General features: G+C 42.8%; 1 protein-coding gene and 1 long non-coding RNA gene across 27 annotated transcripts in view; one reads left to right on the top strand and one right to left on the bottom strand.

Annotated features, from left to right (window-relative positions):
* Positions 1-19,083, top strand: part of LOC102156128 — a 50,108-nt gene that overhangs the window by 18,202 nt on the left and 12,823 nt on the right. For 7 of the 8 annotated variants that reach the window (XR_005379724.1, XR_005379727.1, XR_005379726.1 and 4 more), the window contains 2 exons: positions 14,176-14,326; positions 14,526-14,628. This is a non-coding gene — a long non-coding RNA (uncharacterized LOC102156128). Of the gene's footprint in view, positions 1-14,175; positions 14,327-14,525; positions 17,156-19,083 lie in introns of those variants that run through there. The other variant, XR_005379723.1, reaches the window with a different exon arrangement.
* LOC102156193 (maestro heat-like repeat-containing protein family member 1) overlaps positions 1-19,083 on the bottom strand; it is a 74,841-nt gene that overhangs the window by 11,868 nt on the left and 43,890 nt on the right. For 13 of the 19 annotated variants that reach the window (XM_038576421.1, XM_038576413.1, XM_038576416.1 and 10 more), the window contains 13 exons: positions 14,503-14,607; positions 13,656-13,791; positions 13,103-13,200; positions 12,582-12,731; positions 11,281-11,435; positions 10,901-11,036; positions 9,861-10,054; positions 8,735-8,872; positions 8,414-8,561; positions 7,831-7,971; positions 7,331-7,504; positions 1,142-1,300; positions 633-755 (listed from right to left, as the gene is read on the bottom strand). In XM_038576421.1, coding sequence (XP_038432349.1) covers positions 633-755; positions 1,142-1,300; positions 7,331-7,504; positions 7,831-7,971; positions 8,414-8,561; positions 8,735-8,872; positions 9,861-10,054; positions 10,901-11,036; positions 11,281-11,435; positions 12,582-12,731; positions 13,103-13,200; positions 13,656-13,791; positions 14,503-14,607 — 1,857 coding nt within the window. Of the gene's footprint in view, positions 1-632; positions 756-1,141; positions 1,301-7,251; positions 7,505-7,830; positions 7,972-8,413; positions 8,562-8,734; positions 8,873-9,860; positions 10,055-10,900; positions 11,037-11,280; positions 11,436-12,581; positions 12,732-13,102; positions 13,201-13,655; positions 13,792-14,502; positions 14,608-19,083 lie in introns of those variants that run through there. The other 6 variants (XM_038576417.1, XM_038576414.1, XM_038576415.1 and 3 more) reach the window with 6 other exon arrangements.

Raw genomic sequence — 19,083 nt, forward strand, 5'->3', positions numbered from 1 at the left:
CACACCAACATGGGGAAGAGATAATTCATGTGGAGCCAGGGTTGAATCCTGGTCCTAACACTGGCTTCAGTTTTCTCATCTGTAACAGCTGAAATGAAATCTGCTCAACCTCATTTATATAACTGTAAGGCCCCAATGAGATAATGGATGTGGAAGTGTTCTGTAAACTGTAAAAGGGTCCTATCTGTGAAAAGCAATAAGCATTAAAATCCATAATAATAAAATTACTAATGTCTGTTGGTTTCTAACCTACTTGTATAGCCCTTACTTACTTTTCAGCAAGGATTCCTGATCCTGCCCTGTTCTCAACTTCATAGGGGCCACAGACTCTTAATACCATGACTACTGACTAAAGCCCTGATGACTCCTGCCTACATCTTTTCCTACCAACTGTAACCAGAAAATCTCTGTCCCTTTGCCATCTACTATGCTCACATGACCTTCCTAGCCTCTGAAAGCAGAGACTGAGACACATGAATGTGCATTCTCAGAGTTTGCTGATAACTGAGAATGCGAATCAAGGACTGGAAAGAACGTATCCTCTGTCAACCCTCCTCTCTTTAGTCTCTTAGCCTGCCTTTGAGTCCCTAACATAAGTATTGTGGCCTGACTTCTCAGAGACTCTCACTCACCAGGTACTTGCACGTTTCTTCCAATACCTGGATGTGATCACTGAGGGTGATATGCCGGAATGTCTGGGTGAGTGATGACCAGCCAATCACATTAGTCCACTCTGTCAGGGCCCTTCCACAGGCCTACAGGATGGAGAGAAGGAAATCCCCAAAGGCTCACTCCAATGGCTCTACAGAGCCAGGCCAGGAGGCTAAGTGGAAGACCACGAAGCTGGCTTCCTTCCAAGGGGCTTGGTTGAGGGTTCATAGCTGGGATTAGGCACAACATGGGACCCTGTTCATGACATGGGATGTAAATAGTTTCCAAGAGCAGAACCATATCAAGATAAAGTCAACGGCATCTGAGAGAAGGTAAAAGTGCTCAGAGCCAGTCTGGAGGATGACAACAAGGAAGTGGATGTAAAATGTACAGCCAAGGCTGGTCTCATGAAAAAGCGAAAGGCTATGCTCTAGCACAAAGAGGGATGGATGAATCAGGCTGAGGTTGGTAGCACAGAGGTCACCAGTACCTTGACTACTTCAGTGTTGTTATCCTGAATGCTAAGTAGCAGCGGGACTAGAAAAGTGTAGATCTCTCTTCGGGTGGTGAGTCTAGGCTTGAATTTGTCAATGTGACGCAACATGTGGCTCAGGGCAGAGGTGGCCGAGATCTTCACCTGGTCCCTCTCCTGCCATGAAGAGCAAAATGGAGCTGAGGCAGCTGTGGTTTCCCTCTGGCCCTGCCTGGCCTGGCTTCCATACTCCCACATCTCACTTCCATGTCCAAAGTACACTAACACCATTGTGTTTCATAATGTAAAGGCAACATGGTTTGTGTATCTGAGTGATTCTCTTTAGAGCCCCAGAGCTAACAAGTCCCTTCATTAAGGCACAGAGCTAGGGAAATCAAGACTATAGCTTCAGATCTGCTCTGGACCATACCTACAGCTTCTAACTTAATTCTCTCCTAAGGATTTAGCTCAGGAATGCCAGATTTTAAAAAATACATCTAGTTATTTTATCCACATCCTCATTATGCTGTGAATAAAATTGCTTAATTTATATTAGTTTGTATTAATTAACAATGATCATAAAAAGTATATTATATATTAATTGAACAAATGTTTACTGAGTAGCTATCATGAGCTAGGCATAATAACAAATAACAGAGACATAGATAGTTGCTGAAATTTTAGGATTTGGGAAGCAATTTAACAAATTGGATGTATACATTCTTACTTTTTGCACAGTGAACATAATAACCAAATGGAGACATGATTCAATGTATTAGTACTTTTAACTAAAAATTATCACAGGCAGATTAGCTCAAGATCAATGATTGACTATTGCTTCAGTTATCCCTTCCTGCCCCAAATCCCTGAAAGAAATAGTAGAAATATATATTTTTTAAATCCAATGGGTCTGAAGTAGATGGTATCCCCCCACCAGAGAAAACTAGAGTATCCCTGAAAGACAAAGAGCATGCAGGATTAGAATTAAAGTTAGAACCACAGGGATGCCTGGGTGGCTCAGTTGGTTAAGCATCTGCCTTGGGCTCAGATCATGATCCCAGGGTCCTGGGATTGAGCCCAGCATTAGGCTCCCTGCTTAGCAGGGAACCTACTTCTCCTTCTCTTTCTGCCGCTCCCCACTGTTCTCTCTCTCTCTCAAATAAATAAATAAAATATATTTTTTTAAAAAGTTGAAACTACAGCCTAAAGTGTGGGCAAGAATAGACTGCTGGAGAAGGTGAACATGTTATGGGAATGTTCCAAGCTTAACAGCTGTGAATACAAGGAGCTGAAGGGGATGCTGGGAAACCAACAGCAGGGCTGTAGTTCAACTCCTTCCACCTTCTCCTTGCACTCAGCCCTCCCAATATCCTCCTTACTAAATAACAAGCAGTAGGGGAACATATCACCCCAATAGAGCAGGGAGTGTGCTATCTAGACCAGTGAGATAAGATGGTGCCCTGGGTGTCTGGCAAGACCCAGGAAGAGCAAGGTGCCCTGTAGTTGAATGACAGGCTATTGGCACATCCAACTGTCCATCTATCTCTGGCTGTTTCCCCACAGTTACTGAAGTCAGGAATTACTTCACAGAGGGCCAGTGAAGAGCTGGTATGCAAAATTTCCGGAACCCGCTGCCAAGACTCACTGAACATTTAGGAAAATCAGTGCCACAAGAGAAACAAACAAAATAACCCTGCAGCCTCCAAGGGCACAATTAATATAATCAAAACAAAACTTTAGGGAAAGTATAATTGGATCCTCAGGAAGATCATGTAAAAAAAAGTTATTGAGGACATTTTTGAAAAGTGCTTGGAAATCTAAACTTTGAAATTATAAATAAATAAGTAAACAAATAAATAGAGGCAAAGGTAAAGCAGTGTCCTTATAGAATATTCTAATAGATATTCAGATATCATACTCTCAACCAGAAGAAAAAAATAAAGGGGACCTGCTTCATAAAATAAAAATAAAAATAAAAATAAAAAAAAATTAGGGGCAGCCTGGGTGGCTCAGAGGTTTAGCACCGCCTTCAGCTCAGGGCGTGATCCTGGAGACCCAGGATCAAGTCCCACATCAGGCTCCCTACATGGATGGAGCCTGCTTCTCCCTCTGCCTGTGTCTCTGCCTCTCTCTCTCTCTCAGTGTTTCTTGTGAATAAATAAATAAAATCTTTTAAAAAAAAAAGAATTAAATAAAAATTCAATAGGTGGACTGAATAAGAGAATAACCACATCTAAAGTAAGAGGAGATTCAGCCCAGAATTCTTCCAAGGTAGACAAAGAGATGGGAAATAGAAAAGAAAAATTAAGAAACACAGAGAATAAATCTAAAGAAGTTCCAGGGACGCCTGGGTGGCTCAGCGGTTGAGCATCCGCCTTTGGGCCAGGGCGTGATCCTGGAGTCCCTGGATCGAGTCCTACATCAGGCTCCCTGCGTGGAGCCTGCTTCACCCTCTGCCTATGTCTCTGCTTCTTTCTCTACGTCTTTCATGAATGAATAAATAAAACCTTAAAAAAAAAAAAATCTAAAGAAGTTCCAAAGAATAGAACAGAAAGGAGAGAGAAAAAAAGATATACCAACAAAATAATACAAGAAAATTATACAAGAAATTATAAAATTATACAAAAAATAAAATTATACAAAAAATAATACAAGAAATACAAGTTCCCATGACTAAATGAGAGGTAAAGCAGTACCGGGAACCCAGATCCTATGGCCTTCATTTGGGTCAGTGTTCCTTTCATTCTGCCAGGTTGTCATTGTGTAGATGATGACAATTTCCTATTTCTTGATGAATCAACTTTACATTCTAGCAATATGGAAATATAGCAAGAAAAGATAGCCCGACAATCTTACCACTATAAATACCTTTAAATGCTAGATAAAATATACAAGATACTTTTTTTAATGCATAGCTGAGCTTTTAGAAAGTAAGAGATCCCCAGAGGCCGAAGATAAAGAGGCTGCTGACACTCCAGTTACTGTGCAGGAAGGCAAATGCCACTGGTCTCAATAACCTAGGGTCACATCTGTTCATAACTGCTGGTCTCCCTAGCCTGCCTACAAGGCAACCAGAAGCAGAGAAGCAAGCACAACAGACAGACAGCTCCAAGAGAAGACTTCTACTTTTTATTTTATTTATTCATGAGAGACACAGAGAGAGGCAGAGACACAGGCAGAGAGAGAATCAGGCTCCATGCAGGGAGCCCGACATGAGACTCGATGTGGGACTCGATCCCAGGACCCCAGGATCACACCCAAGGCGAAGGCAGATGCCTCAACCACTGAACCACCCAGGCGTCCTGAGAAGCCTTCTACTTAATGCTCAAAGAGCCAGAAAGAGAAATCAAAATGCTAAAAGAGAGTGAGGAAATCCCTCATCTCTTTTTCTTCCCTCTATTCTCTCATATCACAGTTCCAAAACAAGCCCATGGGAGTCTGTGGAAGCCAAAACTCTGAGGGAGGGGAACCTTACTCTCCATTTGATGGAGCTGAGGGCCCATGAGGATGGACAAATACCCACTGCTTCATTTCCTCTGCCCTCATGCCACTTGGCCCCATTGTGGGCACAGTTCACAGAAGTGCCTGACATTGCAGAGTAACTAAAATACCAGCTTTTTTTCCCAAGACAACTGGTAAAAGGGAGCCCAAAGAACTATAAAACCAAGGAAGTCACAGAGAGGGAGGAGCTAGGGGAAGTGACCCTGTAAAGTTGTTTATGAACTCCTGTGCTCACTCCACATACCATGGACTTTGAAAACTGAACTATAGAAGAGACAATGGTTCAGATCCTAGGCTTGGCCACTGGGTGGCACAAACTCAGAATAGCAAAGACTGTGAGTTCAAAACTGACAGTGAAATCACAGCCCACACAAGCAGAAGGCTAGTCAGAACTTGCAGCCTGAAGTTAAACAGGTCAATTGCCTGCTAACACAATAATATCAACATTCTCCATAGGATTTAAGTGATACCCAGAGTCATATAACTTAATATTCATAATGTCATGATACAGTCTAAAATTACTCAGCATGTAAAGACCCAAAGCTCAAAAAAGTAACAATGAATACTCTTGAAATAAATACAGAAATAAAAATTTCCATCAAGAAACAATATATCAAAAAGAAACATTAGAACTGGGATCCCTGGGTGGCGCAGCGGTTTAGTGCCTGCCTTTGGCCCAGGGCACGATCCTGGAGACCTGGGATCGAATCCCACATCAGGCTCCCGGTGCATGGAACCTGCTTCTCCCTCTGCCTATGTCTCTGCCTCTCTCTCTCTCTCTCTCTCTCTCTCTCTCTGTGTGTGTGACTATCATAAATAAATAAAAATTTAAAAAAAAGAAACATTAGAACTGAGAAATACAATACTGGGTACATTTGTTGGCAAAACAGATGTCAGAGGAAAGAGACAGTGAACTTGAAGGCATAGCTACAAAAAGTATCCAGTCTGAACAAAAAAAAAGAAAAAAGAAAAAAATGATTGAAAATGAACAAAATCTTGGGAGCTATGGGACAACAATAAATGCCTAAACATTTGTATCATAAGATTCCTAAAAGAAAAGGAGTAAAGTACAGTGCTGAAAAAACTTGGAAGAAATAATGATTAAAAACTTTCCAAGTTTGGTGAAAGACATAGACACAGAGATTTCAAGAAATTCAGTGAACCCCAACCAGGCTAAACCCAAGGTAATCCATGCCAACACCTCCTAAACTACTCAAAGCTAAAGACATATGTGAGACAAAATAAAGGCATTTCCAGACAAAGATTGAGAGTATTTCCTATTAACAAACCCTTGTAGAAGAAACCACAAAGGAAGAACAAAATAAAATGAATCTGAAATAGAGGAGTGAGCTGTGAGAAGAAAGGAAGGTAAAGACATTTGTACACATATGGGTAAATCAAAATAAGTATTGACTGTATAAAACAATAAAAAGGATGATGCTGATAATAATGACATAAAGACCAAATCTGGGGATTTTAAGAAACTGTGGAACTAAAATCCTAGACAATGTTAACCTATAATATGGGAGGGTGTCATTAGAGTTAAATCATTTTTTTTAAGATGTATTTATTTATTTATTTGAGAGAGAGAGCATAGGAGTAGGGGGAAGAGCAGAGAAAGAGAGAGAATCTCAAGCCGACTCCCCACTGAGCATGGAGTCAGACATAGGGCATGATCCCACAACCCTGAAATCATGACTGGAGCTAAAACCAAGAGTTAGATGCTCAATGGATTGAGCCACCCAGGTGCTCCAGAGTTAAAGCATTCTAAGGTCCTTATATTGTTTGGGTGGAGGATAAAGATATTTCTTTAGGCTTTGTTAAGTATACATGGTGAATTTTAAAACACGTAAAAATAGATGAATTAGGGAGCACCTGGGTGGCTCAGTCAGTTAAGCATCTGACTCTTGATTTTGGCTCAGGCCATGATCTCAATCAGGGTTGGGATCAGGACTCAGTTGAACCTGAGTCCAGCTGGGTGCTCAGAGAGGAGTCTGCTTAATATTCTCTTTCTTTTTCTCCCTCTGCCCCTCCCCCCCTCAAATAAATAAATAAATAAAATCTTTATTAAAAAAATAAAAAACATACATGAGTTAGACATTGACCCTGCCATCGTAGAGTGTCCAGGCTCACAGAATATGAGGCCAATACAAAACTAATTCAAATCCAAGATTCAAAAATTAAAGACTTATAGAAGCCAGAACAGGGGCATTGAAAGCATGCGTGTCTGCTGTCAAGTCTCTTTTAGCTCTAAAATTCTATGATCTGTAGGGAGGCTAAGACGTGGAGTGGATTGGTATTGCTCTAGGCAGTTGAGATTCCTGAGCCTTTTGACAAGGTTGCTAGCATGCTGGGGTCCCTATGTTGTCTGAGAGCAGGGTAGAGTTGTGAGTTGTCTCCCCACTCTTCTGCAGTGAAGACGTGCTGCTGTCATAGCAGTGTGTCATTTTTTTTCCTTCAGTGGCTCCTGGTGAGAGAGTAGGTAGATGAGTGTGTTCTAGATCTGTCTGTAATAGGGAATGCACTGGGGACAATCCTATACATGGCTTCAAGTAGCCAAGTCTCCTTTATGCTGCCCCTCCAGGACTCCAGCCTTCCACTGTAGTCCCAGAGCCCTGCCCCAGTACCCTCCACTCAGTTTCCAAGATTCCTCTTCAGCCTCAGCCCATACTGTTCCCAACTGATCCTAGGGAGTTAGGCCCATACATCATTGATGAGTGGACAAAGTTGCTTGGAGATGCTGCAAAAGACCACCTTGATGTCCTCTCCCTTCCCATGACAGATGATGTTCCGTAGGCTCTTTACTGCCTGCACTGTCACTCGTGCCTCATTCTTCAGCAAGTCTTTCAAGAATGGAACCTGGCCCTTCAGAGATTCTGCCTGTTTGGAAGAAGGCAGATATCACTCACCACCTGGAGATCATGCAACACTCTGGGGACAAGGCTTTGAGAAAACAGAGGGTGGCTAAGAAACAGAAATGTGCAATCCAGGGGCTGGATGTGCCCGGGGAGTAGAAGGCTGGTGCTCATGGGGTTTGGAAGGCCTGATGGCCAGTCTGTATAAGTCTACAAACTAGATGTTCTGCTGCTGTAGAATGAGAGGTTGGGGAACATGCTAAACCCAAGGTAACCAAGAGTCCCAAGGAAGGTAAATTAAATGCTTCAGGGACTAACATTTGATTCCCATTTGCTCCTCCCCACTCTTACTTGTCCCGGGTGCAGTGCCAGGTTACTGATTCCACGAAGCCCAACTTCCTTCATAATGAGGTTGGGCTCTTTGACCCACTTGATTAGATTGACCAACAAGTCTTGCCCCAGAGTCTGAGCCACTGATCGGTGCCAGAGGAGCTGTGGGTATAAGGAGACTACAGCTATGGATGGGGAAAACGTTATGAGTACCCAGTACCCTCCTCTGCCCTCCCTCAGGTCCCATACTCAGGTAAGGAGTATGTGCAGTTGAAAACAGTGGCAGATCTGTACACCTGGAGTGGAGACTAAGGTAAGAAGAGATGATATCCTAATAGAAGGATAGGGGATAATGCTGATAAGGTTAGAATTTTGAATCAGATGCTAGGATCCATGGATCATTCTGGAGGTTGAGTTACTGGCCCCCTTCTCAGGCTTTCCTGCCTCCTTTAACCAGGCACTTGAAGTGCCAGAGAAGGGAACCCCACTTTAAATGGCTTAGTCTTATTCTTTCCTCTTTTGGGGGCTAGTTAACATTTCTGTTAAATGTTCCTCAGCCCAGGAAATGAATGGTTCAGGCTGTGGACCTTTCCCCAGGCTTTACCTGTGCATAGAAGGCCCTGGCCAGGATTTTCCAATGATAGCTGGAGCTATAGAGGAGGCTTCTGACAAGGTTGAGGATTCGGTGCAGGATGGCAGGTTCACAGGTCTTCACAATGCCACTGGGGTGGAACACAGGAAGCCAAGAGTTGCTGGGGTGGAGGTGGCAAGGGCCAGTGTGCATGAAACAGGGAAGACACAAGGGCTGAGGAATCAGGAGACCAGGGGGCTGAGAGGTGGGGAAGGGACAGCTGAAGGCTGGGACTTGGGAAACTGGGGCAAGGGGACTAGAGTGGTGCCAAGGTTACTGGGGAAATAGCCTCACCTTGTCAGGTCCATGATCCCTATGTAGTAAAATCTGGGGCAGGACAGAAGGTCCCAGCAACAATGCTGATCTCCATAGACCACCACTCCATCATATGCAGCCGCTGAGAACACCAACTTCACTACCTCCAGGGCACAACTGAAGGTCACCACCATTGGGTTTGTGAAAAGAAAGGGACAAAAGGATGGACAATGCATTATGCCCTCATTTGCATCCTGCGCTGGGAAGCCAGGAGACAGTTACCTGCTCTGGTAACTGTGTTCTGCTTTCCTGCTGACAAAAATCCATGGATCTGTGAAGAAGCCCATTTCCAGTTACCCATCCAATCCTTCAACCCTGGCCCTCATCCAACCACAGAGTCCTATGAAAAAGACTATAGAGGGATCTCAGTGCTGCAGTTTTCCATATATGCTTTTGGGGGCACAGAATGGGGTTAGGATATCTCTTCACCTCTGCACCCATCTAATCAGAATGTCTCTGCTTATTAGTTTTCTTTTTGTTTTATGTAAGATTCCATTTATTTATTTGTTTGTTTGTTTGTTTGAAAAGATTATTTATTCATGAGAGACACAGAGAGAGAGAGAGAGAGAGAGAGGCAGAGACATAGGCAGAGGGAGAAGCAGGCTCCATGCAGGAAGCCTGATGTGGGACTTGATCCTGGGACTCTGGGATCACACCCTGAGTCAAAGGCAGACACTCAACCACCTAGCCACCAAGGCGTCCCCGTAAGATTCCATTTAAATAGAATGTCCTGAGGTTTAAAAAAAAAAAAAAAAAAAGTACGATAACCACACATTTAGGAGTCCAATCCCTTTTCAAGAAAAGAAAATGGAATCCCAGCTGTGACATGTTCAAGAGCTAGTGACAAAGCCAAGCAAGAGGTCAATGAGACTCAAACGGCCACAACTGCATGGAAAGACTGATATAGATGTGGGCTTACCCTGCCACCTACAATCTACTTGAATCTCTTCATGTGCAGTTATGAACGTGAATCAGCCGAAGCATGCATGCAAGAAGAGAAATGAAAAGCTTGAAAATATGTGAGAATATTCTAGCACATGGGTCATCCAGGGGCCCTCTGGAATTGGCTAGTCTCAGCTGTACATCATGAGGGGGTTAGGCTTACCTAGTGGGGTCAAAGGGCTTGCTCTTGCTACCTGGGCCCCCCTCCTTGCTGTAGACCACCATCTTCTGAGGGACATTTTGCTCAATCACCCAGTAGAGATGACACAGTATAGCCAGCAAAAGCCGAGGGTAGAGCTCCTGGACAGCTTCCTGGCACAGGGACCCTGACAGCATCTCATACAAAGCACATGTCACCTGGGAGACAGTGGGGGAAGACATAAGATAGTCCCATGGGCCATACACTGAGTCCTACCCTGCCTTCCCCATTACTGCCCAAAGGGCACAGCTCACTCTGACTCAGGCTTGTAAGAAGCACGCAAAGACTGAAAGCCCACCACTCTTCCTTAGGGAAATGAGATTGCACACATGCAATCTGCTTTCTCTTCACTCACCTGACATCAAAAACAGAATGGAAAGCAACTCTAACTTTTTAGCAGAAAATGATTTGGGGACTACTTTGTCCACTCCTAGCAACCAAACCTCTTCTGCCTCCAACCCTCATGCCATACCCCAGGTCCTGGAAAAAAGGAATGCAAGCCCTAGAATCAGGAGACAGAGAAAGTTGCTTAGCTCTAAACATCAGTTTCCTTGTCCATAAAATGGGATCAACCCCTGTTCTCTCTACATCATGTAGTTCTTAGGTATACAGGTGGAAAAAAGGGTTAAAGTGCAAATCAAAAGTATAGCATTTTTTAAAAAGATTTATCTATTTATTTGAGTGAGAGAGAGAGAGAGAGAATGAGCATGAGCAGGAGGAGGGGCTGAGGGGGAGGGAGAGAGAGAATCCCAAGCAGAGTCCCTGCAGAGTGCAGAGCCCAACGTGGGGCTCAATCTCATGACCCTGAGACCAGGACCTGAACTGAAATCAAGAGCCAGACGCTCAACTGACTGAGCCACCCAGGCACCCTTCGAATGTACAGTATCAGTGATTGCTCCTCTCTAAGACCTGCTCCCACTCTATAGCCCTTGACCTTCAACTCTACACCCAAGTCCCAGAAGAGTAAGTCCTACCCACCCACCCCCATCCCAGCTCATGCTGACCGCCACCGGCTGGAAGGCCATCTCCTTAGTTTCCTCTTTGGAGTGGAGTCTTTCTAGGATGCCAATGAGCAGCTGCAGGACACTGATTGTGGTCTCTCGCTGGTTGCCAAATGCCTTCCACAGGGCCAGATTGGTTCTGCAGGACCCAAGGACAGCTATGTCATGGGCTCTGATGACTAAGCTCCTAGGACTAGTCTGGTCTTGTGCCTATGAAGGGCCAGTTCTCAGGGTCTAGACTTGACCAGAGAACACAGAGGTGAAGTTTGATTGGTGTCCAAGAGAAAGCATCCCTGTGCAGTGATTTTTGTGTTGGGCTTGGGCTGAGAGAGGGAAGGGTTTACTGGGCTGGAAAAAGTGTTCCCAGGCCATAGGAGAGGTACCTATCCCAAGGCAGGGTCTTGTTGAGCAGCATAGGCACGACAGTGTGAGTGTTGTTGCCGGCCAGCAAGCACATGGCCCGCACAGTCTCCTCCTTTGTGTTGGGCTCCAGTTGTGAGTTGAGCCGTTCCAGAATCCCCTCCACAACTTCCTCAATCTACAGGGAAGAGCCACAAGAGTCCCAGTGATTATCCCCTTGCTTCCTTCCCTTCCCTTCCCTTCCCTTCCCTTCCCTTCCCTTCCCTTCCCTTCCCTATCTGCCAACCTCCCAGACTCAAGGGGCTACTTGTAATCCTGCCAGTGATTCTCTTAAGGCAGAATTCTAGGGTGCCAGAGGCCAGACCAGCAGAGGTCACAAAAGAAACCCCTGAAACTCACCAAGGCTCACTCTAACAAAGGCCTGCCCATAGCCCAAAGTTCAGAGTCATTCCGAGGTTACTTGAGAGACACAAGAGACTCTAGGAAGGAAGGCAAAAGCCCTGGAGACACTTCAGGGCTTCCTCTACCCACTGAGATCAACTTTCAACCCAAGAAAATGCAGAAACGGTTGGCATTGGATGTGAGGGTACCATAGGACTCTCATCTGGCCCTCAGATTACTGATATATGGGTCTCTGGGAAATCCATTTTGTTGTAATACCTCAAGGACACCCTCAGAAAAGGCCTTTCATTTCTGGTATCTAAACCAGGCAAGTCACATAAATGAGTGAAGGCAATGGGCATCAGGGGATTCAGAGAGAGGAAGGTCTGGAGAACCCATGCAACACATAAAAAGGGTGGTGGCCACCCCAAAGAATTACCCTATGTGGCCTCATTTAAAAGAATTTTTCAGTGAAGTGGGAAATGTGGATAACATCTATCTTGAAAGAAAATTTACTCAGAGGTTAGTCATTTCATGAGGTTGCTGGCTTGCAATCCATAGCCTTACCCTTCACAGAAATCTAAGTCCCTTGACACCCCCCGGGAATCAGGTTGAAGCCCCCCCTACAATGCTTCCTTGGGCTTTGGCTATGAGGTCCCACAGCTGCTTACACTTCTGCTTGTGGTGGTTGTTAACTGAGGAACCAGCCCCCCTCCCCCCATAGAAGGCACTGCTGTTCTGAGCTTAGGATTGATTACAAGTGTCAGAGATCATTGGGATCACAGAGAAAATCTAGCCCAAGCCTGCGTTTTAGAAATGAGTGAATGAAAGCCTTCATAGGAGAGGGACTTCCCAAGACTCTTCAGCTGGTTGTGAATAGAGCCAGGAGAGAGCCCAGGCTCCTGGTGTGCAGGGCAGAGCTCCCACTACAGCACCACATTACCTTTATCATGTCTCGGCCCCGCTCTTTCATGACAGCACTCATCAGCTGGGCTGCTGCCAGAGACACCTTGGCCCTGCTGTCAGTCAGGCCCTCCATGGCTGTCAGCACCAGGGTGGTGAGCTGCATCTTGGTGAAGTACTCTGCAAATGCCTACAATAGTGTGGTGTCAAGCTGCCTGCACATGGGGGCTTCTGCTTGAGATAGCCTGTGCCATCCTTCCTGGTTAGGGTATGTGGGGAGAGCCTCTCTTGGGAATGTGATGTCCTTTGGTCTTAGGCCTGTGCTGTCTGCCTAGCTCCAAAAGGACCCTTTCACTGGGAACAGAATCTTTGGGGTTGGGAGGGAGAAAATACTGACCTCAGATGCACTGAGGGGCTCGCAGGTCAGAGGCTGCAGAGGCAGAGTGCTGGGACAGAAGGGCTGAGACCAAGATCCTTAGTAACATATCTTTGAAGCATGGGCTGAATCTACACAAGGAGGCCTAGTCTCTTCCCACTTTGTCTCTGGCCCTGCCCTCTCACCTTGGCAATCTCAAAGGTGTTGTTATAGAACACGTTGGCGCTATAGACTTCATTCTTGCCTTCTTCTTCCCATAAGCCCTGTTTTTTCCTTCCCATCTCTGAAACAAAAACATCCGACGCCACCCCTCAGACACTCAGAAGAGGTCTTAGGTTGCCCACTTTCCCATATGCCCAACCCAAACCACCCACTGAACTAAGTCAGCTTGGGGAGATGTATATCCCATGGGGAAGCGAGTAGAAAAATGGGGAGTAAGATAAGGAATGGTGAGAGCTAATGCCAAAGGAACCCCACGTTGCCTGCCTTAGAGCAGAGACAGAGTGAGATCAGACTATAGGGCTCAGCCAGAGGAGGAGAAACTAATTTAAAAGAACTGTTTTCAGAGTAGCTGTTTTGTCCCAGGAACATACGCAGAGGTCTAGGGGCAGGTTCCTCATTGGAAGTTAGGTACTTAGATAACTTCTTAGCTCTCACTCTTCCAGGACAGCGTATGAGGGAATGACCAAACCTAGGTGGGAGGCTGGAGCAGAAGTGAAAATAAGAGATTCTCCCTACGTTTTTGCAGCAGGAGGATACAGTAGAGGCTGTAGACAGCCTGCGCAGACAGGAAGCAAATGTTGTCCACTGGGTCCTGGCAGCGTAGAGCCAACAGCCTTACTAAACGCCCCAACCGACTGAACTCGATATCCATCTGGGGAGGACAGCTGGAAGTCACAAGTTATCCCAGCCACTCCCTTAGGCTGAGATAAAACAAGAAGAGAGGAGGAGGGGATGCATGATAGATATGAGAGGTGAGACTAGGTGAGGTTAATGGGAATGGAATTAGACAGGTGAGTTGTAGCTATTAAAAAACTTGTGGAATCATAGTTTTGGAATGACTTTACACTGTCCCTCTTGTTTACCTCTCGGCACTGCACTCATTCTTCAAGCCTAGCTCAAATGTCCCCTCCTCTATGAAGCTTCCTCTCTACTTGTACTTCATTTCTGTTTTGATCTTTTATTCCTACTACATTTGGCTTGTACATTCATTATCACCTTCTACTTATGTTTGTTCTATGCATGCCTCTCTCCCCAGTGGACTGTAAAGATCCATGAAGACGGGAAACTGCCTTGGTCATATATCCACTGTAACACCTACCATGGTGCCTGACGCAAAGTGAGTGTTCAGTAACTGCTTGATGAGATGGGTGGAATCCAACTGAACCAAGCGAAATGGAATTGAATTGGTGAGTAGGGAAAAAGACCAAGGGAGAAAAGAGAGAATATGGGATTCACAAGAGAAAAATAGAGGATGGAGTGAGGAAATAGAGGAGAAGGATGAGTAATTGAGGCTAGGTAATATGTGAAGTTTGGGGTAAGGGTAGGGATGAGGGCCCAGGCTCCAGGGCAGGCTCCTACTCACTCCAAAGTTGTTCATTTTTGCAGTGAAGCCAAGAATACGGGCAGCACACCACATGGCCCGTTCCCTCTCATTGTCCTTCTGGGAATTCAGCCATGTGTCCAGAAGCTAAAGGAAGAACAGAATGAGGTAAGGGGTCTGCTCAGAAGTATTCCGGAGGATAGACATGTAACCCAAACCTGACTTCTGCAAAGGATCAAGACAAAACTTCTGAGGATAGGACTTCTTTTGTCTACAGACAGGTTATATATGGCTCTGACATCAGAAGCCTTCATTCCCCCAGCCTCCAATTTTGCCTTATCTAGGTGCTAGAAACATCCTCAATTAGTACCTCCTTCTTTCAAATTAAAGCAGTGGCTCTCAAATTATATTGACTATAATTCATTTCAAAGGGTCAACCCACCTCAGTGTTCCCCTACTAATGTTTTCCCATGCTTCAATAGAAAGAGAACTTGGTGATAACAAAAAAGAATCACTGTATTCACAGATTCCTGGCTCAATTATATACAAATATGCTTGAGAAATATAATTATGGATAATTCCTATTTGAAATGCAATGTGTAAGGGTCTCAACATTGGTAAATTATGGGCCCTAAATACCACTGATCCAAAGATGCATTGCTATATATCAATCTACAGTAATCAATCTGACAATGATGGGACTAAACAGCAATTTGTAATTGGAAACAAAGAAGAGCAGCAGATAAAAAAATCTACAACCCATGGAAAAGGATACTAATGCTGCATCGATAAGAAAACACATTCTTCCTGAAGATATGAGGTTTTCTAGTGGGAGGTCTGCAAGTCTTCCTTGCAGCCAGACTCCAATGATATCTCCCAGTGCCAAGACTATGGTCTCTAAAGACCATTTTTCACTAAGAGGAATCATTGCTCCTTGGACAGTTTGTTCAGGACTAAGACAAGAAATATACACAGTATTGTACTGGAGAGCAAGGAAGCTATGGAAGACTATGGGAGTCATGTTAGAGGGATTCAGGAGCCAACCTGAAGAGGCTCCCATTGACCAAAGATGAGACAATTTAAGCATCAATAAGAATAATAGTTGTAATTGAAAAAAAACCTACAAAGCATTTCAAAACTCATGTTAAATTCAAATGATACTAGAGAAATAATCCTCACTAGTTATCTTTTTCCCCCCAGATTTTATTTATTTATTTGACAGTGAGAGAGAGAGAAAGCACAGGCAGGGGGAGCAGCAGAGGAAGAGGGAGAAGCCTGATGTGGGGCTCAATCCCAGGACCCTGGGATCATGACCTGAGCCAAAGGCAGACACTTAACTGACTGAGCCACCCAGGCACTCCTCCTCACTAGTCATCTTTGAAGAATCCTGGGAAATACTTCATTACTTTGACAAATGATAAAAGGAGATGATCCAGCATTTAGTTTGTCCTTATGTGAGTTATACTTCAAAGTAACCAAATAGCTTATAAAGGAAACTTCTCTTTATAGAAGAATTCCAGGTAAAAATGAATAAGGAATGACAGAATTACAGTGTCACAATTTTGCAAAAATAAGTAGAGGTATATTCATTCAATGGAATACTATATAGCAATAAAAATGATCTGATGCTTCATGTAACTACATGGGTGAATCTCACAGATAAAATATTGAAGTGAAATAATACAGACACAGAAAAGTACATACTATAAAATTTCATGTATGTGAAGTTTAAGAACAAGCTAAACTAATCCATGGTGATAGAAGTCAGAATACTGGTTATCAGTGGTTATTCAGTGAAAGAGGAACTTTTGGAGTATTGAAAATGTTGTATATCCTGATTTAATGGTATTTATGTAGATGTACACATATGTAAAAATGTGTCTAAGTATACACCTAAGATTTGTATACTTTAGTTTAGCAAGTCATATCGCAATAACAAGGTCTTTTTAAAAAAGAATATCATTAGTTTTCAGCTACTAATGCATTAATGAATCTAAGCAGTGATCATCAAGAGCTCTGAACACCACAAGGAGACAACCAGACATCGTGTGTCTCTTGGTGGAAGAAGACATGGCTGCTTGTGAAGTAATCTTGCCAAAAATTGATTGGATTCATGATCTAGGTCTAATACTTAGAATTAAAATCTAACAGATTCTAGATCTAGCAATTTATAGAAAAGATTTGGACAGAGGAATTTGTTGAGTAGCCCCAAAAGTATGTAATCAGCACAATCCAGAATGTGGAAAATTTAAAGAACAAATAACTAAATTTCATCATCAAATACATTTCAAGGAAAAAAACTGTTGGAAAGGCAATCTATAGATCAAGAGAATTAAGAGACAAACCAATCAGTTGGAGTGTTGGAATGTTTAATGACATCAAGAAATGAAATTACTTTCTTTCATCAATGTTTTATAGTTTTTACTTCCTTGATTAAGTTGATTCCTAGGTATTTTATTATTTTTGCTACAATTGTAAATGAGATTGTTTCCTTAATTTCTCTTTCTCCTACTTCATTATTAGTCTATAAAAATGCAACAGATTTCTGCTTATTAATTTTGCATCCTGTACTTTACTGAATTCATTCATTCATTCATTCATTCATTCTAGTAGGGGTTTGTTGGTAGGATCTTTAGAGTTTTCTATTTATAATATCATGTCATCTGCAAATAGTAAAAGCTTTACTTCTTTCTTACCAGTTTGGATGCCTTTTATTATTATTTTTTCCTTTCTGATTGCTATAGCTAGGACTTCCAATACTATGTTGAATAAATGTAGTGAGAATGGATATCCTTGTCTTGTTCCTGCCCTTAGGGAAAAAGCTCTCAGTTTTTCACCATTGAGTATTTTAGCTGTGGGTTTTCATATATGGCCTATTATATGGTGAGATATGTTCTCTCTAATCCTACTATGTTGAGAGTTTTTAACATGAATGGATGTTGTACTTTGTCATATGCTTTTTATGTGTCTATTGAGATGATCATATCCTTTTTATTCTTTCTATTATAAATGAAATCTTTCCATTTGCAACAACATGAATGGAGCTAGGGAGTATTAGGCTAAGTGAAATAAGTCAGTCAAAAAAGACAAATACCATATAATTTCACTCATATGTGGAATTTTTAAAATTTAATTTTTTTATGTGGAATTTATAAAACAAAACCAATGACAAAGAGGGGAAAAGAGAGAGGGAGACAAACCAAGAAACACACTGATGACTACTGGAGGGGAGGAAGGAAGGGAATGAGTAAAATAGGTGATGAGGATTTAGGAATGCACTTGCTGTGATGAGCAGTGGGTGTCACATGAAAGTGTTGAATCACTACATTGTACACCTGAAACTGATACTACACTGTATGTTAACTAACTGGAATTTAAATAAAAACTTCAAAAAAAAAAACCCTGATATCAGCCTCCCAGAAATACTATGTTCTAATCAGAGGAGCACCATTTGGAAATTTCAAAGGAGACAGACACTGTGGGATATAATAAAAAGAATACTTCGCCTTTCAAACTTATTAAACAAATTGATATTTCTTAATATCTTTGAATTGCTAAATACTATAAAATTAGTCTATAGCTATGCTGCAGGATTGCAAACAAAAACTCTATGTGGTGGAATGGAGAGGGGAATTTACACTAAAATGAAGTAGACCTATTTTGATTTATGTGTAATGCACTAACAATACCAAAATGGAAGAAGCTAAGTGAATGCCAGGTATTCTTAAGCAATTTTATGGCTCCTAACAGGTGTTTCCATAATATACTTCTCCAGAGCTCCAACAGAATACATTCTAAAGAATACATCTTGCATGAATGACCTTATTACATAAATGTATAATTAGCAAGGTTTAACAGTGCATATGATTGAGCTCTGGGGCCTGATCTGTACTTCACAATATGTCAACTCAAATTACTGGTTCTTGTGGTATTAGTTAGGTAATAAATAAGCAAGATGTTTCTAGGGGGAAAAAAAGTTTCCTATCTAAAAAAAACCTGAAATCATAAAAAAGTATGTTCTTTGACCATCAAGGAATTCAACCAGAAATCAATGACTATAAGAGAATAGAAAATTTTCCAAACATCTGGAAATTATTTTTTTTAACATCTGGAAATTAAACAACACACTTGTAAATAATCCATTGGCCAAAGAGGAAGTCACAAGAAAAATTACCAAATATTCTGAACTGAATAATACTGAAACTACAACATCCTAAAATGTATAAGAGGCAGCTAAAGGAATGTGCTTAGAAGAAGATATGCTTCTTCCTAGAATGTATTTTAGAGGACTGCTGGGAATATGGCTCACCTCATCTCACAGATACAACTAGATAACACTCACATCAGTGTAAATAACCCAGAAAATGACTGAAAGCCTGGCAGAACAAACTCCACAACTAGATGTAGAGAAGAGGCCACATCAAAGAGAGTAGGAGGGGGAAAGAAGTAGGAACTAAATGACCTGGGGGACTGTCCTTGGGAAGGAGGGATTCATGGGCACAGAGAGGGGAGAGAAACAGACTATCACATTAGGGAGCCCACACAGGGAGGACAAATCCCTGTAACATTTGGCTTTGAAAACCAGAGGGGCCACATTTCCTCAGTTCTTACAATCAGTGGACT

Source organism: Canis lupus, chromosome 27 (assembly GCF_011100685.1).
Source record: "Canis lupus familiaris isolate Mischka breed German Shepherd chromosome 27, alternate assembly UU_Cfam_GSD_1.0, whole genome shotgun sequence".
NCBI lineage: Eukaryota > Metazoa > Chordata > Mammalia > Carnivora > Canidae > Canis > Canis lupus.